The 14,443-nt window shown below is 39.8% G+C and overlaps 1 protein-coding gene across 1 annotated transcript; it reads left to right on the forward strand.

The window, feature by feature from the left end:
• The first annotated feature begins 1,914 nt into the window (after positions 1–1,914).
• Positions 1,915–12,853, forward strand: PHAX (phosphorylated adaptor for RNA export). Its single transcript, XM_066988139.1, has 5 exons — positions 1,915–2,088; positions 3,824–4,443; positions 7,113–7,233; positions 8,933–9,016; positions 11,510–12,853. Exons 1-5 carry the CDS (start codon positions 1,984–1,986, stop codon positions 11,777–11,779), a joined length of 1,200 nt encoding a protein of 399 aa, XP_066844240.1. The 5' UTR covers positions 1,915–1,983; the 3' UTR covers positions 11,780–12,853.
• Positions 12,854–14,443: the final 1,590 nt, after the last annotated feature.

The raw sequence follows: 14,443 nt of genomic DNA on the forward strand, positions 1-14,443 counted from the left end.
TTATTGAAATTACCTCTGGGACGAATGCACATGCTGCCAAAAGAGGTAGACTTAGCTTTTTTTCTTTTCTCTCAGTTATTTGTGTCTGCATTGTCACTTCTATCTGGAGAGCCAGGGAACTGACCTGGCTGAAGAATAACATCTTTTCTGGCTAGGCCAGTTTTCAGCCGGATCATTTTCCTGAAATAATTCCTGTGTAACCTGAAACAAAAAGTATAATGCTATTTCAGGGAAGGCATGGAAATTCTTCTCCAGTCTGTCATTTTTATGATATGCACTACTTTTATGACACAGCTCACGCTTTTTGTGTTGTGTGGTGGGATGTGTCACACATTTCATGATAGGCTTTGCACTTTGAGAGTTGTGTGACCCACATCATATGTTGTTTGTTGTGTGACAGGATTTTTGTGTGGAATCCTTGTGTTTGAAAGATATTTCATATATTCATATTTCATTGAACATTTGAACTCATTTCATATTTCAAGAATAACTTATCTTTAACAAGTTAACATTTATCTGTATATGCACAGAAATTGAACCACTGTTTAGGTAGAATAGCCTATCTTGCTAATCGCTGTGGAAGCTGGATATGCATATGGAAGTGCATATTTTTGTTAATTGTATTTTCTTTCTGATTTGCATGAGTTTTCTGTTGTATCAAAAAGGGGCATCACACTAACTACCCATCCATCAGACAGTAACCACTGGATTCTGTTTTCTGCATCAAGGTGCTATGAAGATTCTCTGAAGCTCTAAAAATTAACCACATCCCACAGTGCCAGCTACTTCTATCTTAACTAATGGTAATCTGAACTTTATCTACATTTAGAACAGCATGGCACCATCTGTATCATGCTTTATTTATTCAATAGCAGCCTTTGATTTTGTCATCCTTCAAAATATGACAGGTCACAGTATATACATAGGCAGGAACCATCGATAGTGTATTAAATCTCATAGAAAATTGTATTTCTGGTAGATAACATATCTTTCTTTGTCAGTATCGAACCATCACTTTTCTGTATGGTGCCAATAGCAACACACCTAATGCTAGTCTGAGATGTCAGGTAAGAGCAAAGGCCAGTCTCTTGGTTTAATTGTTCTCATTAGCTAGGTCTGAGTGGCTCCTTGCTTCGGGTGTTAATGATGAGATTTCTTCTTAGCTCTCCACTGCATGAGGGACCTCAGTGCCTAACTCGAGATTTTCAAATGCCACCCAGAAACATGGTAAGCTTCTTGAACATGCACATCCCGCCGTTTTGTGTACACAGCTGAGGGACTATACATTTAGTGATATATAATAATAAACTAATTATGAAGGAAGACATAAGCTGAATAGATCTACCTCGCAATCATTGGAGCTAAAACAACCAGAGGCTCTTTTCACTGAGTTTTTAATAGTTTGACTGATTTTAAATGGATTGGACTGTTGTGATAGTGACAAAAATAATAATAATAAAAAAATATATATTTCTGATTATCAGTCTCTTAACCAAGCCATTACTCTATATTCATTGACACACACACACCACACACACACACCACACACACACATACACACCCTCTCTCTCCACGCTTCTAGATTGTTCTTTTATTTGTTTCTTTTTATTGATACTGAGCATTTTTGTGGGGCTTTCCCTCCAGCGTTAGCTGAAGAAATCCGAGAATCTGCCGTGCAGATCAGCGCGGGCCATCTTCCCACCCTACTGCTGCCGCTGAGGAGCTGCGGGCTGCGGTCGGTGCCGCCGGGCAGCCACAGGGTTTATATTTTATTTACTGACTGTAGCTGTGTTTGGTCGCACAACACCAGCCGCTTCCACAGCGGCCTCCCGACTCCATGTGCAGGGTACCCGCACCCCCCGCCGCGCACAAGATGGCGGCGCCACCCGCCCCGCCGCCATTCCCGCCGTGCCCCGCGCCCCGCGTCCCCGCCCCGCCGCCCCGGGCATCGCCGCGCTGCGGTGTGGCGGCGGCGGTGTCGGGATGGCGCTGGAGACGCGGCGGATGGAGGGCGACGTGGAGGACGGCGAGCTCTCCGACTCGGACTCCGACATGCCCGGAGCCGGCTCCCCGGGGGGCCAGCAGCAGGTGAGGGGGCGGCGAGGCGGGCACCGGGCGCGGCCTTCCCGGCCCCGCCGCCTCCCGGTGTGGGTGCAGGCCGCGGCCGGGCCGGGCCGTTCAGCTGGGGGACGTTTTTGGGGAGCCCCCCTCGGGCTCCGGTGGTCCTCGGGGTCTGGGGGAGCTGGGCGGAGGGCAGCCCGCCGTGCTCCCGGGGCGTCTGGTCGGGAACAAAAGGCACAAAGCGCCCCGGGCACACGTGGGGGTGGCGGGCAGCAGCTGGTGGCCTGCCCCGGGTGGAGGTTCGGCTGCTCCCCGAAATGCTGGGGAGGTGTGGGGTGCTCCGGGTGTCCCTGCGGGTGTGCGGTTGTTAGTGCTCGAGGTATATGCAGTAACGTGAAACATAGGTATTTTGTAATATAAAACAAGTTGAAGGCCTTTCTTCTCTCTCTGCTTATAGGAAGAGAAGAAATGTTACCATAATTGTGGTGAATGCAGTAAGGGTTTTTTAACCTCAGGTTAAGAGAAGTGTAAATCTAAATATCGCAGCACAGTACGTAACTTTGTGATAAGAAATCAGCCAGGGGAAACCTGGAATTAGCAATAAGGGAAGTGCTTGTTGTAGAATGGCATGGGCAGCATGGCCAAAATTTCCTTCCAGTTGTGAATAAGAATCCTGGGTTATGTTGCCTGTGGTGTTTCCACAGATTACTCAGATTTGATTCAATGTTCTAAATTTACCTATCAGATAAATGGGGAATTACTATCTTATGAATATTATAGCAATTGGGCTTGTTTGTGGAACATGTTAATACCTTTTGGGTCTTTTGTCTAAATTTATAAGTGGCTATGGTGAGTCAGTAGCATGTTCTTGCTTTAAAAGAAGAAAAAACTGAAGCACAGGAGTTTCCGGCTGAATATGAGGGGGCACTTCTTTACTGTGAGGGTGGCAGAGCACTGGGACAGGTTGCCCAGAGAAGCTGTGGAGTCTCCTTTTCTGGAGATACTCAAAACCCACCTGGATGCCATCCTGCACAATGTGCTCTAGGTGATCTTGCTTGGCAGGGGGGTTGGACTTGGTGATCTCCAGAGGTCCCTTCCAACCTCAGCCGTTCTGTGGTTCTGTGAAAACCGAGTTCTTCTCTAAGGTGTTACCATCACTAACTGTTCATGTCCTGTCCTGTGTGAATCAGAATCAGCACACCCAGTTCAATTCTCAAAGTCTGAGCAGCGTCCAACCATTGTGGATTTATAGTTCTTTTTTTCTTTTCCTCCTCACTGGAGACCCAAGAAGCACTATTGTCATTACAGGTCACTAGTCCAGATCTCTTTCTGGCAGGTCAGACTCCAGAGAAAACGTTATTTTCTCTACTGTTACAGAAACTTTCACTAAGTTGATCTGGTGGTTTGCTTTTTTAAAACTACTGTGCGTGTCTGTCATTGTCTGAATTGGGATTTGTAATAGCTTTGCCAGTCTATTAATAATCTTACTTAATGTGATTCAATAAAGGTTATGTTAAGCAGTTCAGTGACTCTTGAAATGTTTTTTTTTCTGTAGCAACCATGCTGTAGAAGCATTCAAAACAGAGGAGTTTCATAAGATGCTCACGTCAACTGTAGTCCATAACATGCTTATAGAAGACTGCCCAAACAGCCACAAATCAAGATTAATAACTGCTAACTAATGAAATTTTTGGCATGACTTGATAGCTCTTTTTCTTTGCAAAAGTTATTGGATTAACAGATATTTATTTCTTCATTCCAGAAATCACATGACGGCAGTAATTCAGGCAGACCTTTCCAGAGCAGCATTTCATCCTGTGCACCAAGCGTTCCTTATCGAACAACCAAAAGTGTGGATTCAAGTGATGAAAGCTTTTCCGAATCTGATGATGACAGCTGTCTGTGGAAACGAAAACGACAGAAATGTTTCAACCTTCCTCCTGCGAAGTCTGAGCCTTTTCCACTTAACCAGAGCCACCAAAAACAAACTGCTCTAGGTGGTAAGAAGGTCAACAATATTTGGGGTGTTGTGCTCCAGGAGCAGAATCAGGATGCAGTGGCTACTGAACTTGGGATTCTAGGAATGGATGGTAGTATTGACAGAAGCAGGCAGTCTGAGACTTACAATTATTTATTGGCTAAGAAGCTGATGAAGGAAGCTCAGCAAAAGGAGGCAGAGACATTAGATAAAGAACTGGATGAATACATGCATGATGACAAGAAAACAGCTCCAGCGGAAGAAGAAAATGGACAAGGCTTTCTCAAACGGAAGCGGCCTGTAAAAGATAGACTGGGTGAAAGACAAGAAATGAAATATAAAGGAAGGTATGAAATAACAGAAGAAGATTCAGACGAAAAAGTGGCGGATGAAATAGCTTATCGGTAAGTTGGGTAATGATGCATCTGCCTTAAATATGGGTGAGATGCTGATGGAAAAAAAGGCAAAAAAAGAAAAAAAAAAAGCTTTCTGGCTGCTAAACCTGTAATACCAACATACAAAAAGCATGAGTGCCTTGTGGTTATTTCCAAAGTCCTGAAATTAAAATACAGTATTATAATTGTTGTCTTTTAGAAACATCCAGTAATGGTGTACAAATTTTTGCTTCTTTTTTGAAAGGGGTAGGTAGAGGTTGACTGGAATGATGTGTTATTTGACAGCAGTGGCAAGGACAAATACCGTTTCTCACTATTTAGATTTAACAATAGCTTTTTTAGGAAATACCCTGTATTTAAAAATGAGAATTTAAAGTTAGATGCCGATGTACACATGCTGTTTTCACCATGAAAATCTGAGTTATAAATCTTTGAAGCTGTAGTTGACTTAGATAGTGTAGTGCTTTGGAGAGCACGGCTTCTGACACAAGTTTCCTTCACATGCATCGAACATCCCTGTCTGCAGAGATGTTTCACTGCTGCTGTAACTAAGGGCTGTGCCAGGGCTAGACACCAGCACTGAAATTAAGCCTCCTCTCTTTTTATGTTGTGAAACTGTGCTGCAGTTCTGTGCTAATCTATGCCAGCCAGCATTAGGGTTATCAAGCTCCAGCCACGCACAACATTATCAAATTCTTTTCACAGTCCTGCTCTTTACTGACTGTACACTGAGCTGACAGTCTGAGAAATAACCTGTTCAAAATCCTATTGTGTTTTTTTTTTTTAAGGGTTAGTTTTCAGGTAAGGTTGTTTCCCCAATCAGTTTGCTGCTCAGTTTCCTTTAAGCTTGCACTGGCAGGGCTGGACTGATGCAAGGGAATATGGGGGCACATGGCAGTAGTGATTTAAGATTGATTTAAGCTGCTGTATTCTTTTCAGCAGTGCAAAGGAACAAAACTGGTAACTAGGAAACAAGTTAAAGGACTTTCTGATTTGTATATTGACATCTCAACTGGGTTTGTTGATCATTGTTGATTTCTGACATATGATACTTGGTATTGCCAGATGCTGAAATACAGCAAATAGGCAGTGATTAATGCTGTTATCAGTTCTCAGTATCTTCTCATTTGTGAATCTGAAAACTTGGAGCATGTCTCTTTTAACAAACTTTTCTTTGTTCTGTTTAGCTTCATGACAATAAGGGCAGAAGCCCTTTTTTTTTTTTCTAATTATTTATAGGAATAGCTGCACTGAACTATGTCAGTAGAACTGTGTTTATAGAGGTGACAGCACCATTATTTAAGCTGTGCTGTGCCATCTGTGCCTGGATCCATAACCTTGTGTTGTGCTGGCCCACACAATGAATGGAAATGAAAGAGGTTTTCTGTCAGTCTTGTGCCATTTTTGCCTCTTACCTTGCTCAGTCCCTGTTGCTCTGCGTAGCATTAAAGTGCCCAGAAGAAGGTTGTACAGGAGTAGAATGAACACTAGGTGGAGATATGACTTTTTAGGCTGCCTCTGCTGGTAACAGAAACCTCTGTAAGGAGTCCTGATTATCTTAAAGTCGTCTGCATCTCTGAGAAACCTTTTCCTCTCATCCAATAATTCACAATTTAGAACTCAATCCTATAAAAATATAAGAAAGAATTCAATTTCTGATGCCTTATCGTTCTCTGAATTCAGATTAAGCACAACATAAAGTGTTGCTGGCTTGGTAAACATTTGCATGGTTAGGACAATTGTAGCATAGTCATGTCACGTAGAGCGCTGAGGGCTGGAGATGGTTTTCAAGAAACTTTTGTAGTTGCTGTGATCTGTTGCTCCTCAAAGTTTAAACCTACTGCTTGGGATTGTGCATAATTAGATTTGTCATTTAAAAAAAGAGAATTTAGAGCAAGAACTCTTGATCTTGACAGGTGGTTTTGATTTGTGGGCTTAGGCTTTTTTCCAGTAGGAGTACACATTTTGGCACAGTGACTTGATGCTGTGTAAAACTTCTCTTTCATGCAGACTCACAATAGAAAACTTATTTACTTAGGATGTTGTTGCTAAAAAAAAAAAAGGCAATTTAATTCAGTAGTAATGTGATATTTTTTTCTGTTGGCATTTGATAGATTAGGTAGATAATTTGATAGATTTGATCATAGGTTGGTCAACATCCTGTTATTTTACTATGTGGGTTTGTTTCAGTTGCACATGTTAGAGGGTGACTTACATTTGCTCTTGTCTCCTATTACTTGTTGATTTAACTGTTTCTAACTAGCCTAAATGTTACATTTACTGTAACATCTGTCTTCTTTGCTGACTTTGTGCTCATAACTCTTTTAAAGTTACAGTTTGGTGTAACACTTCTTTTATACTGTAATTTCAGATGTTTAAAAAGGGCTTTACAGTTTCTCATATGATTTAACTTCTCACAATTCAACAGAGGGAAAACAGTGCATTTTTATTGAAATAATTATTTAAAATGCATACTTTAGAAGTTACTAGCGCTTATAAACTCGATATTATAAAATTACATTTTAGAAGCCGCTGAAACACATCTAAATGTGTAGACACAGATTTTAGCACAGTTTCACGTCCCGTGGAATAAGTTGGTGATTATGGAAGATCTTTGGGTGATTTTACTTGAAATTCTACTGACTGTACATATGTTTGTTTGTTTTTCTCTCTCTAAGACTTTGTGAGCCAAAGAAAGATTTAATTGCCCGAGTAGTGAAAATAATTGGAAAGCGAAAAGCCATTGAACTGCTCATGGAAACAGCTGAAGTGGAACAAAATGGTGGACTGTTCATAGTGGTAAGGAGGATGTGATATTGTGGGTTTGAGGTTGGGGAGGATGCTTTTTACTTGCAGAATGTTTAAGTAATACTATTGCGTAGCCTTCGCATTTAACAGGTTCTCACAGATGCCATGCATTAACCTATGGCCTTCTCTCAGGAAGGAGATCTTTCATTTGAGCCATGAAAGCCACTTAGCAGTAAATAATAACGTAACCGCCAGCAGGGTTAGAGGAAACAGTGAGATGAATGAAACTGGAAATTGCCCAACTTTGTGTCCTCAGATCAGTGTATGTTTTACAGTGTTAACATGTGCTACCTGCTTCTCTTGGGTTGTTTCCCTGACAAACTTAAGAGTAAGGGATTCTAAATCATGAATAAAAGCTTCATTTTTTAAGCTGTTTCACAGCACTAACCTACTTAGGTTAATCAGCATGCAATCAGAGGTCAGCATACTATGCTGAGCATTTCTAATACCACGTTTGAAAAGTAACTTTAAAAAGCGAATCTGTTAGCTTTGTTGTAGGACTGTTAGTTTGTGCGCCAGGAGAGCAGAAACAATCACTGATTTCTGTCACAAATTATAGTAAAAATCCTATATGTAACGGATAGGCTGTAAGTTTTTGTTCATGTTTTTGTTAAATAATGGTCTATAAGGCAAATGAAAAAAAAATTGAAGGAGGAGCAGGAAGAGCCTTGTGTATAGTTTATATTTTTTACATTCAATCATTGCAGGTCAGGGAGAAAGCTTTCTAGCTAGTGAATTCTATTAAAAGCAGTCTATTGTCTTGAAGGATTAAAGTATTTAATAAGTATTTACAAAGGAGATGAAAGGACACAACTTCTAGTGGCACAGACTGTTTGGCTGCAGATCAGAGTATACCATTTGAAAGGCAGATTTAGTATACTGTTTTTCTTGGTTGGGATTTTGTGCGACTAGGATGATAGAAGTATGTGGCATCTGCTGTTTCAAGAACAGTTACAAAAATCGAGGCTCCTTGTTAGAACTTTCGGATTGTGTTTGTTATTTAGTAGAAAAGTGTCATTTAATACGGTATTAGGGCATTAGAGTAGCAGCTCAACCTTATATGCTGTGAATCGTAGTTGAAAAATATTCTGATAATTAGTATTTATAATTTATAAAGATTTCAAAGTTGGGTCTGTTCATGCTTCAGTATGATGCATCACACCACTGTTGTTCCACTGAAAACTACTGCATTGTGGGGAGAAACTTACACCTTAGGCAAAAATGCAAAATTCTGCAGATAAATACATGAGATTCTACATAATTTTATGAAATTAATTTTTGACTTTGTACTATGCTTTTATGTTAGGAATATTCTGAATATCTAACCTAATACATGCATTATTGCAGACAGCTGTGAGAGTAGTTAGAATATGTTAGCATTTTATGTCTTCACTACCAAGATCAGAAACAGAGTGTAAGTGAACAATTTGGTGTGATGTTCTAAAGCAGATTTTTCTGAAGCCTTATACATTACCTGTCAAAATGTAGCAACCTTGTAGTTGACCTTTTTATGACTAGAACAGCCGCAAGTGAAAAAGAACCAGGGTCATGGTTATATAACATGTAGTACAGCAGAACTTAACTTTCTGGATTTTGTCTCAGTAGAAAGCAATGTCTTTTGTGCTGTTTTTGTATCAACAAGTTCTTGTTAGGTTTCCTGTCATCACTAATTTCCTTTTTCCCTATTAAGAACGGTACCAGGAGGAGAACACCAGGGGGTGTTTATTTAAACCTGCTGAAGAATACACCCAGTGTCAAAGAAGAACAAATCAAGGTAAAATTGTCAAGAGTACAAGTGATGATTGCCCAAAGTAAATTTGGGGGGGGGTATTCTGCCAGAAACATTACAGTTGAATCTTTCTCATAACTTCCGCAAGTTTAATTCTGTTATTCCAAAGGAAGTATATTCCAAAAAAAACAGCTTTTCATATTCAAAATACAAGCAAATAACAGTTGATGAAGTACATTCACACAATGCAAAAGGAACACCTTTTATGTATTGCTAGTCACAAAAACTTGCTAGGGATAATGAGACTGTAGAGTCCGAAGAGTTAAATGCTGTATTTTCTTTACTTTGTATATGCTTTACAGTAATGTTACCTATGGTTATTTTAGTCATTACAGTATTTTTCCCTTTGGACGTCTGCCTCATTCTATACTGGTTTAATGATGTTCTCTTATAAAATACTTCTGTCCTGTACAGCTCGAGCTGTAGCACCAGGCAGTACGGGCTGTCACACTGTGATCTGAACCTAGCCTTAACTGCTCTCTGGCCTCATCTGTGGTGCTTACCACCTTAGTTTTGTGAGCTTGTAAATATTACTGCCTTTCCTTTTACAGTATGGAATAGTCTGAGATGGTATTTTTCATGCTATTAAAACAACTTTGTTCTTGAACAGTATTTGCCATTTATTTAAGTTTGTTTAAAGAATGACTCGTTTGTTTGTAGGTGGCTGGTGGCTACAGCCCATTCTACGTATCATCCCAGTATCTTGTACTGGGAAAGAGATGAACTAACATAAATGTGATTGTCTGTTGTAGTTTAAAAAAAAAAATCTTCCATAGCTTACAGTAGTCACAAAAAGATGCGACTTTAATCACTTTACCTCATTTCCAAAAAAAAAAAAAAAAAACACCTCTTCTACCCCTCCTCTGTGCCCTAGTAATTGTGTGCCTCATTCCTCTCCTGCTAATACTGGCAAGTGTTTAATGAGGCAGCAGTTTTTACTAAATGAACTTGACTGATAGTCTGCGACATCATTTGATACACAGTCCTGTGCAAAAACTAAGTGTAATACTGTCATCATGCCAGTTGTCTTCTATGCAGATCTCTCACAGATTTGTTTGTCCTTAGCAATTGACTTGCAACTCCTGGGGTGAAAAAAGCATTAATGTTTTCCTTATGCAACTTCCATTTTTCATAAAATGAACAGGAAAAAAAGGCATGTAGCTGTATTTAATTATGTTACATGATCTTTTCCCCCTTAACATAAGGAGGAAACCTGTAGGAGTAATACTTTGTAGGAGTTAAACGCAGGGGTTTACAAAAGTTTGGCAGTAATAATCATGATTCCTGGCCTCAAATTTCAGTTCTGGGAGAAAGCATTTAAAGTTGTAATAGAAGCTTTCTGTCAGGATTTCTCTACAGGTCACCTTTAAAAATTTTCTTTCAATTTGGCATAAAATATTTTTCTTAGAGTGGCGTATGTTGGAAGAGACCTCTGGAAGTAGGCCCTCTGGTCCACACCAGAGGCCTACACAAAGGCCTGTGGCCTGCACAAAGCAGGGCCCCACTACAAGAGGTTGCCCAGGACCACATCCATACAGGTTCTGATTGTTTCAGAAATTCAGCCAACTGAAAATTATGCCAATACTCAGTCATCCTTACAGTCAAAAAACATCTGCCAGTGTTCAGGAGGAACCTTCTGTGTTTCAGTTTGTGCCTGTTGCCTCTTGTCCTGGCACTGGGCACTGCTGAAAAGAACCTCAGTCTGATTTCTTCACGCTTTTCCTTCAGGTTTTTGTATATATTAATGAGATATGGGACCCCTGGAGCCTACTTTTCTCCAGGCTAACATCTTAGTGGCCCTTTGTTGGACTCTGTCCAGTATGTTTGTATGGCTCCTGCAGTGGGTAGCCCAGACCTGGGCACAGCACTCCAGGCGTGGCCTCTCCATCGCTGAGGAAAGGGAAAGGATCACCTCCCTCCACCTGCTGGCCATGTTTGTCTAACGTAGCCCAGGACACAGTTACCTTCTTTGTGGTATGGGCACGTTGCTGGCTTACGTTCAGCTTGGTGTCCATCAGGACCCCCAGGTCCTTTTCTGCCAACCTGTTTTTTTTCAGCCAGTTGGCCCCCAGCATGTTCTGGTGCCTGGGGTTCTGCAGGTGTGATATTTTCTTCTCGTTGAACTTCGTAAGTCCACTATCAGTCCGTTTCTTCAGCCTGTCAAGATCGCTCTGGATGGCTGCATGACCCTCTGGCGTATCAGCCACTCCTCCCAGTTTTGTGTTATCTGCATGTTTGAAATGAAAACTTAAAGCATTACTTACATGGTAGTTTGAAATCACTGAGAAATTATATAATAGAATTATTTATGGGGCATTTTTCTTAATTGCTATCTCTACTCATACTTTTAGTCTGAACAATGTATATATTAGTTATTGTTCAGCAGTATTAGTCATAAAAAGGACTTTACTTCATGTTCTCTTTAGGAAGCCCTAATAAAATGAATATACCAAACCTTTTTTTTTTTCTTCTTTCAAGGAAATATTCTATCTGGAAAACCAAAAGGAGTATGAAAACAAAAAAGCTGCTAAGAAGAGGAGAATACAAGTTCTAGGAAAGAAGATGAAAAAAGCCATCAAAGGGCTTAACCTGCAAGAATACGATGATGCATCTCGTGAGACTTTTGCTAGTGATACAAATGAGGCTCTGGCTTCCCTGGATGATTTACAGGACGGACACCATGAAGCAAAGATGGAATCTGAAGATATTATAGAAATTGATAATGCTCATGATCTGGAGATCTTTTAATTCACAATGATAACGAAGTCTCTATGAAACACATTAAATGAGTGTTTCTTATTATCCCATGACTTCATGTTTTCTAAATTGCAGAAACATGGGAAATATTCGATGGTGAAGAAAGTGACATAATTCTTGCTAAATTTAACAGCATGGAACATGTTAGTTGTCCTGTTGTTTGCTAAGTCTTCAAAAACTCTTAAGATTTTTCTAGATAACAACTGCATCACTGTGTTTGTCCCTTAGGAACTTTTTTCTAGCCATGTATTAAATTTAGGTATTAAGTCTGTTTTAACCAAATACATCCTACTTAGTGTGCTGAAGCTAACAAAGTTGCAATCAAGTGGGGGATATTCCTAATTACAGTTGGACAGAAACACTAGTATAAAGTCAGTCTTGATGTAAAAGATCCTGTGGTCTTAATATGACAGTGAGTTGACAAGAATAGCAGTGTTTATAGGATTAAGACCTGTAAAAGCAGGTTGGCTTGTGAAATTAACCAAATTTTCATAGCTACTGACTTTTTGATAACAACCTTGTAAATAAGTACTGTTGAACAGTGGATGTTGTAAATTTCTGCAGCAGTTCACTCCATTTTATAATAGTGGTTTGAGCTTCCAACTTGTTCTGTCTAAGCTTTTTCCATGAATCCACAGACAACTTATACAGATCTTTTTGTTCTAAAACGTAAGTGAATTCTTTCTGAGCAGAAATTTAATATGTTTTCCCCCAGAGGGTCTGTAAGCTCTGCGTGCAGGTATGAATATTGCAGTTCTTGTCTCCACGCTTTTTCTCATGTGCAGTAGAATGAAGATACGTGCAGCTTGCATAAATTCAGAAGTTTTCCTTTGCCTGAATCTTAAGAAAATAATAGTATGCAAAAGATAATTTTTACTTGATGCAGAAGACTGCTGTGTAGTTCTTACGTTTGAAGGTAACTTTTATGTTGAACATTGCTTTTAATATAATTGAAGAGCATTTGCAGCACTGTTATGTATGATATCTACATACTTGGTCACTAAAATAAGTTGTGTTTTCTGTGAATATACGCTATTTTTCAATATAAAAATGAAATCAAACTGATCAGTTTGTTCGTGGTTTTTTTTTTGGTGGTGGTGGTGGTTTGTGGTTTTTTTTGTTGTTTTGTTTTTTGATTGTTTTTTTAAAGAATTATTGATTATACAGTGCTCTGTTTTGGTGTTTTCAGAAATCAGAATGTGTGCACATGGAAGGAGAATAGCAGTGTCATACTCCTTTTTTATTTTTTTAAAGGATTAATTATTATGGCCCCCTGTCAAAATACATATAACTGGGAATAAGAGAATACCAAGCATGCTTATGAAATTTCCACAGGAATTGTCTGATAGTAACTATTACTCCAGTTTAACATCTCAGTCTCTTTCCTCTGTGGGTTACAAATTAAAGACATACTCAGCATCCTTCAATTTACACAGGATTGTATTTTACCAGTTTAGCCCAAAGAGCACAGAGCAGATGAATACCTGAGCACCACAGCTGTAAAGCTGTTATCTTCTTGTCATTTTTCAGAATTATTGGAAAGAAGCAGGTGCCAAGCAAGCTAGAAGAGAAGGGCCTAAGGGTTCCCTACCCTTGATAGTCAAGTAGCTGAACAGAGGAATTTTTCTTGCATTGCTTTCCCTGCCATGGCAGTCTGCCTCAGCTCTAAATAATTTTCTGTGCTCAGCAGCTGTCTGGCAGTGTTAACACCCCAGTGGGTTTCCTGTAGATAGGTATAAAAGCATATACTGGATAGGCAATATGCCAGTTTGCCTGGCCTCTGAAAAATATTTTCCTTCCTCCCTCCCTTTCTTCCTTCCTTCCTCCCTGCTATGGTTTTGTCTGTTTTTTTTTCCACCAGTCCGCAAGCAAATGAATCCTCACCAGAGGATTTCACAGGTAGGAGGAAGGCATAGGCCCACAGCAGTTTATTCTCTATGGGATTGCCTTCCACAGTAGAGGACCATGTATATGAAACAAGCTTTGGAGTAATGCTAAGCGTGAGTTCACATCAGCGATTATGTGAGGAGTTACACAGATGAGATCACAGCAGATACGAAAGAGGATGTTCATGTAATTGGTATATGACTCTGCCGATATCTACAAGATCATCATCCAAGAAATTTCTGAGAGTGACATCAAGAGGCTCCTCAAATTAGCCTTTGAAAAAAGGGGGAAAGAAAAATACTTTATCCTTTCTGTAGTTGCCAGATCTCTCTGGGGAAACTTGAACCTCCTGGCTGTGAACTGAATCTAATAATACTGCCAAATCGTCTCTGCAGAATTACTTGAGTTGAGGAATAAAAAGATTTTAAATAATTTATTTTTACAAGGAAATGAGTTTAAAAAGGCAATAGCAGAAGATTCTTCCCTAAAGACATAATTACATGCAATTTCAATACTGCCAAGTATTCAGAAATGATAACAGCTGTTTTAGAAACACTTAAAATAACTAAAAGTAGATTTGTATGTCTTGACCTTTCAGTTCAAGAGAATGTGGTTATATGTCGACAGCTCAACATGCAATATTATTAACCTTTTAATTGAGAACAACATGAATTCATTTAATGAACCCCTTTCAAAAGCCTTTAACCTATCCAGAGCCTGCAAACCACAGTTTACAAGGGAGCAGGTACAGTGGGCCTGAGAAAAGAT

Source organism: Anser cygnoides, chromosome Z (genome assembly GCF_040182565.1).
Source record: "Anser cygnoides isolate HZ-2024a breed goose chromosome Z, Taihu_goose_T2T_genome, whole genome shotgun sequence".
NCBI lineage: Eukaryota > Metazoa > Chordata > Aves > Anseriformes > Anatidae > Anser > Anser cygnoides.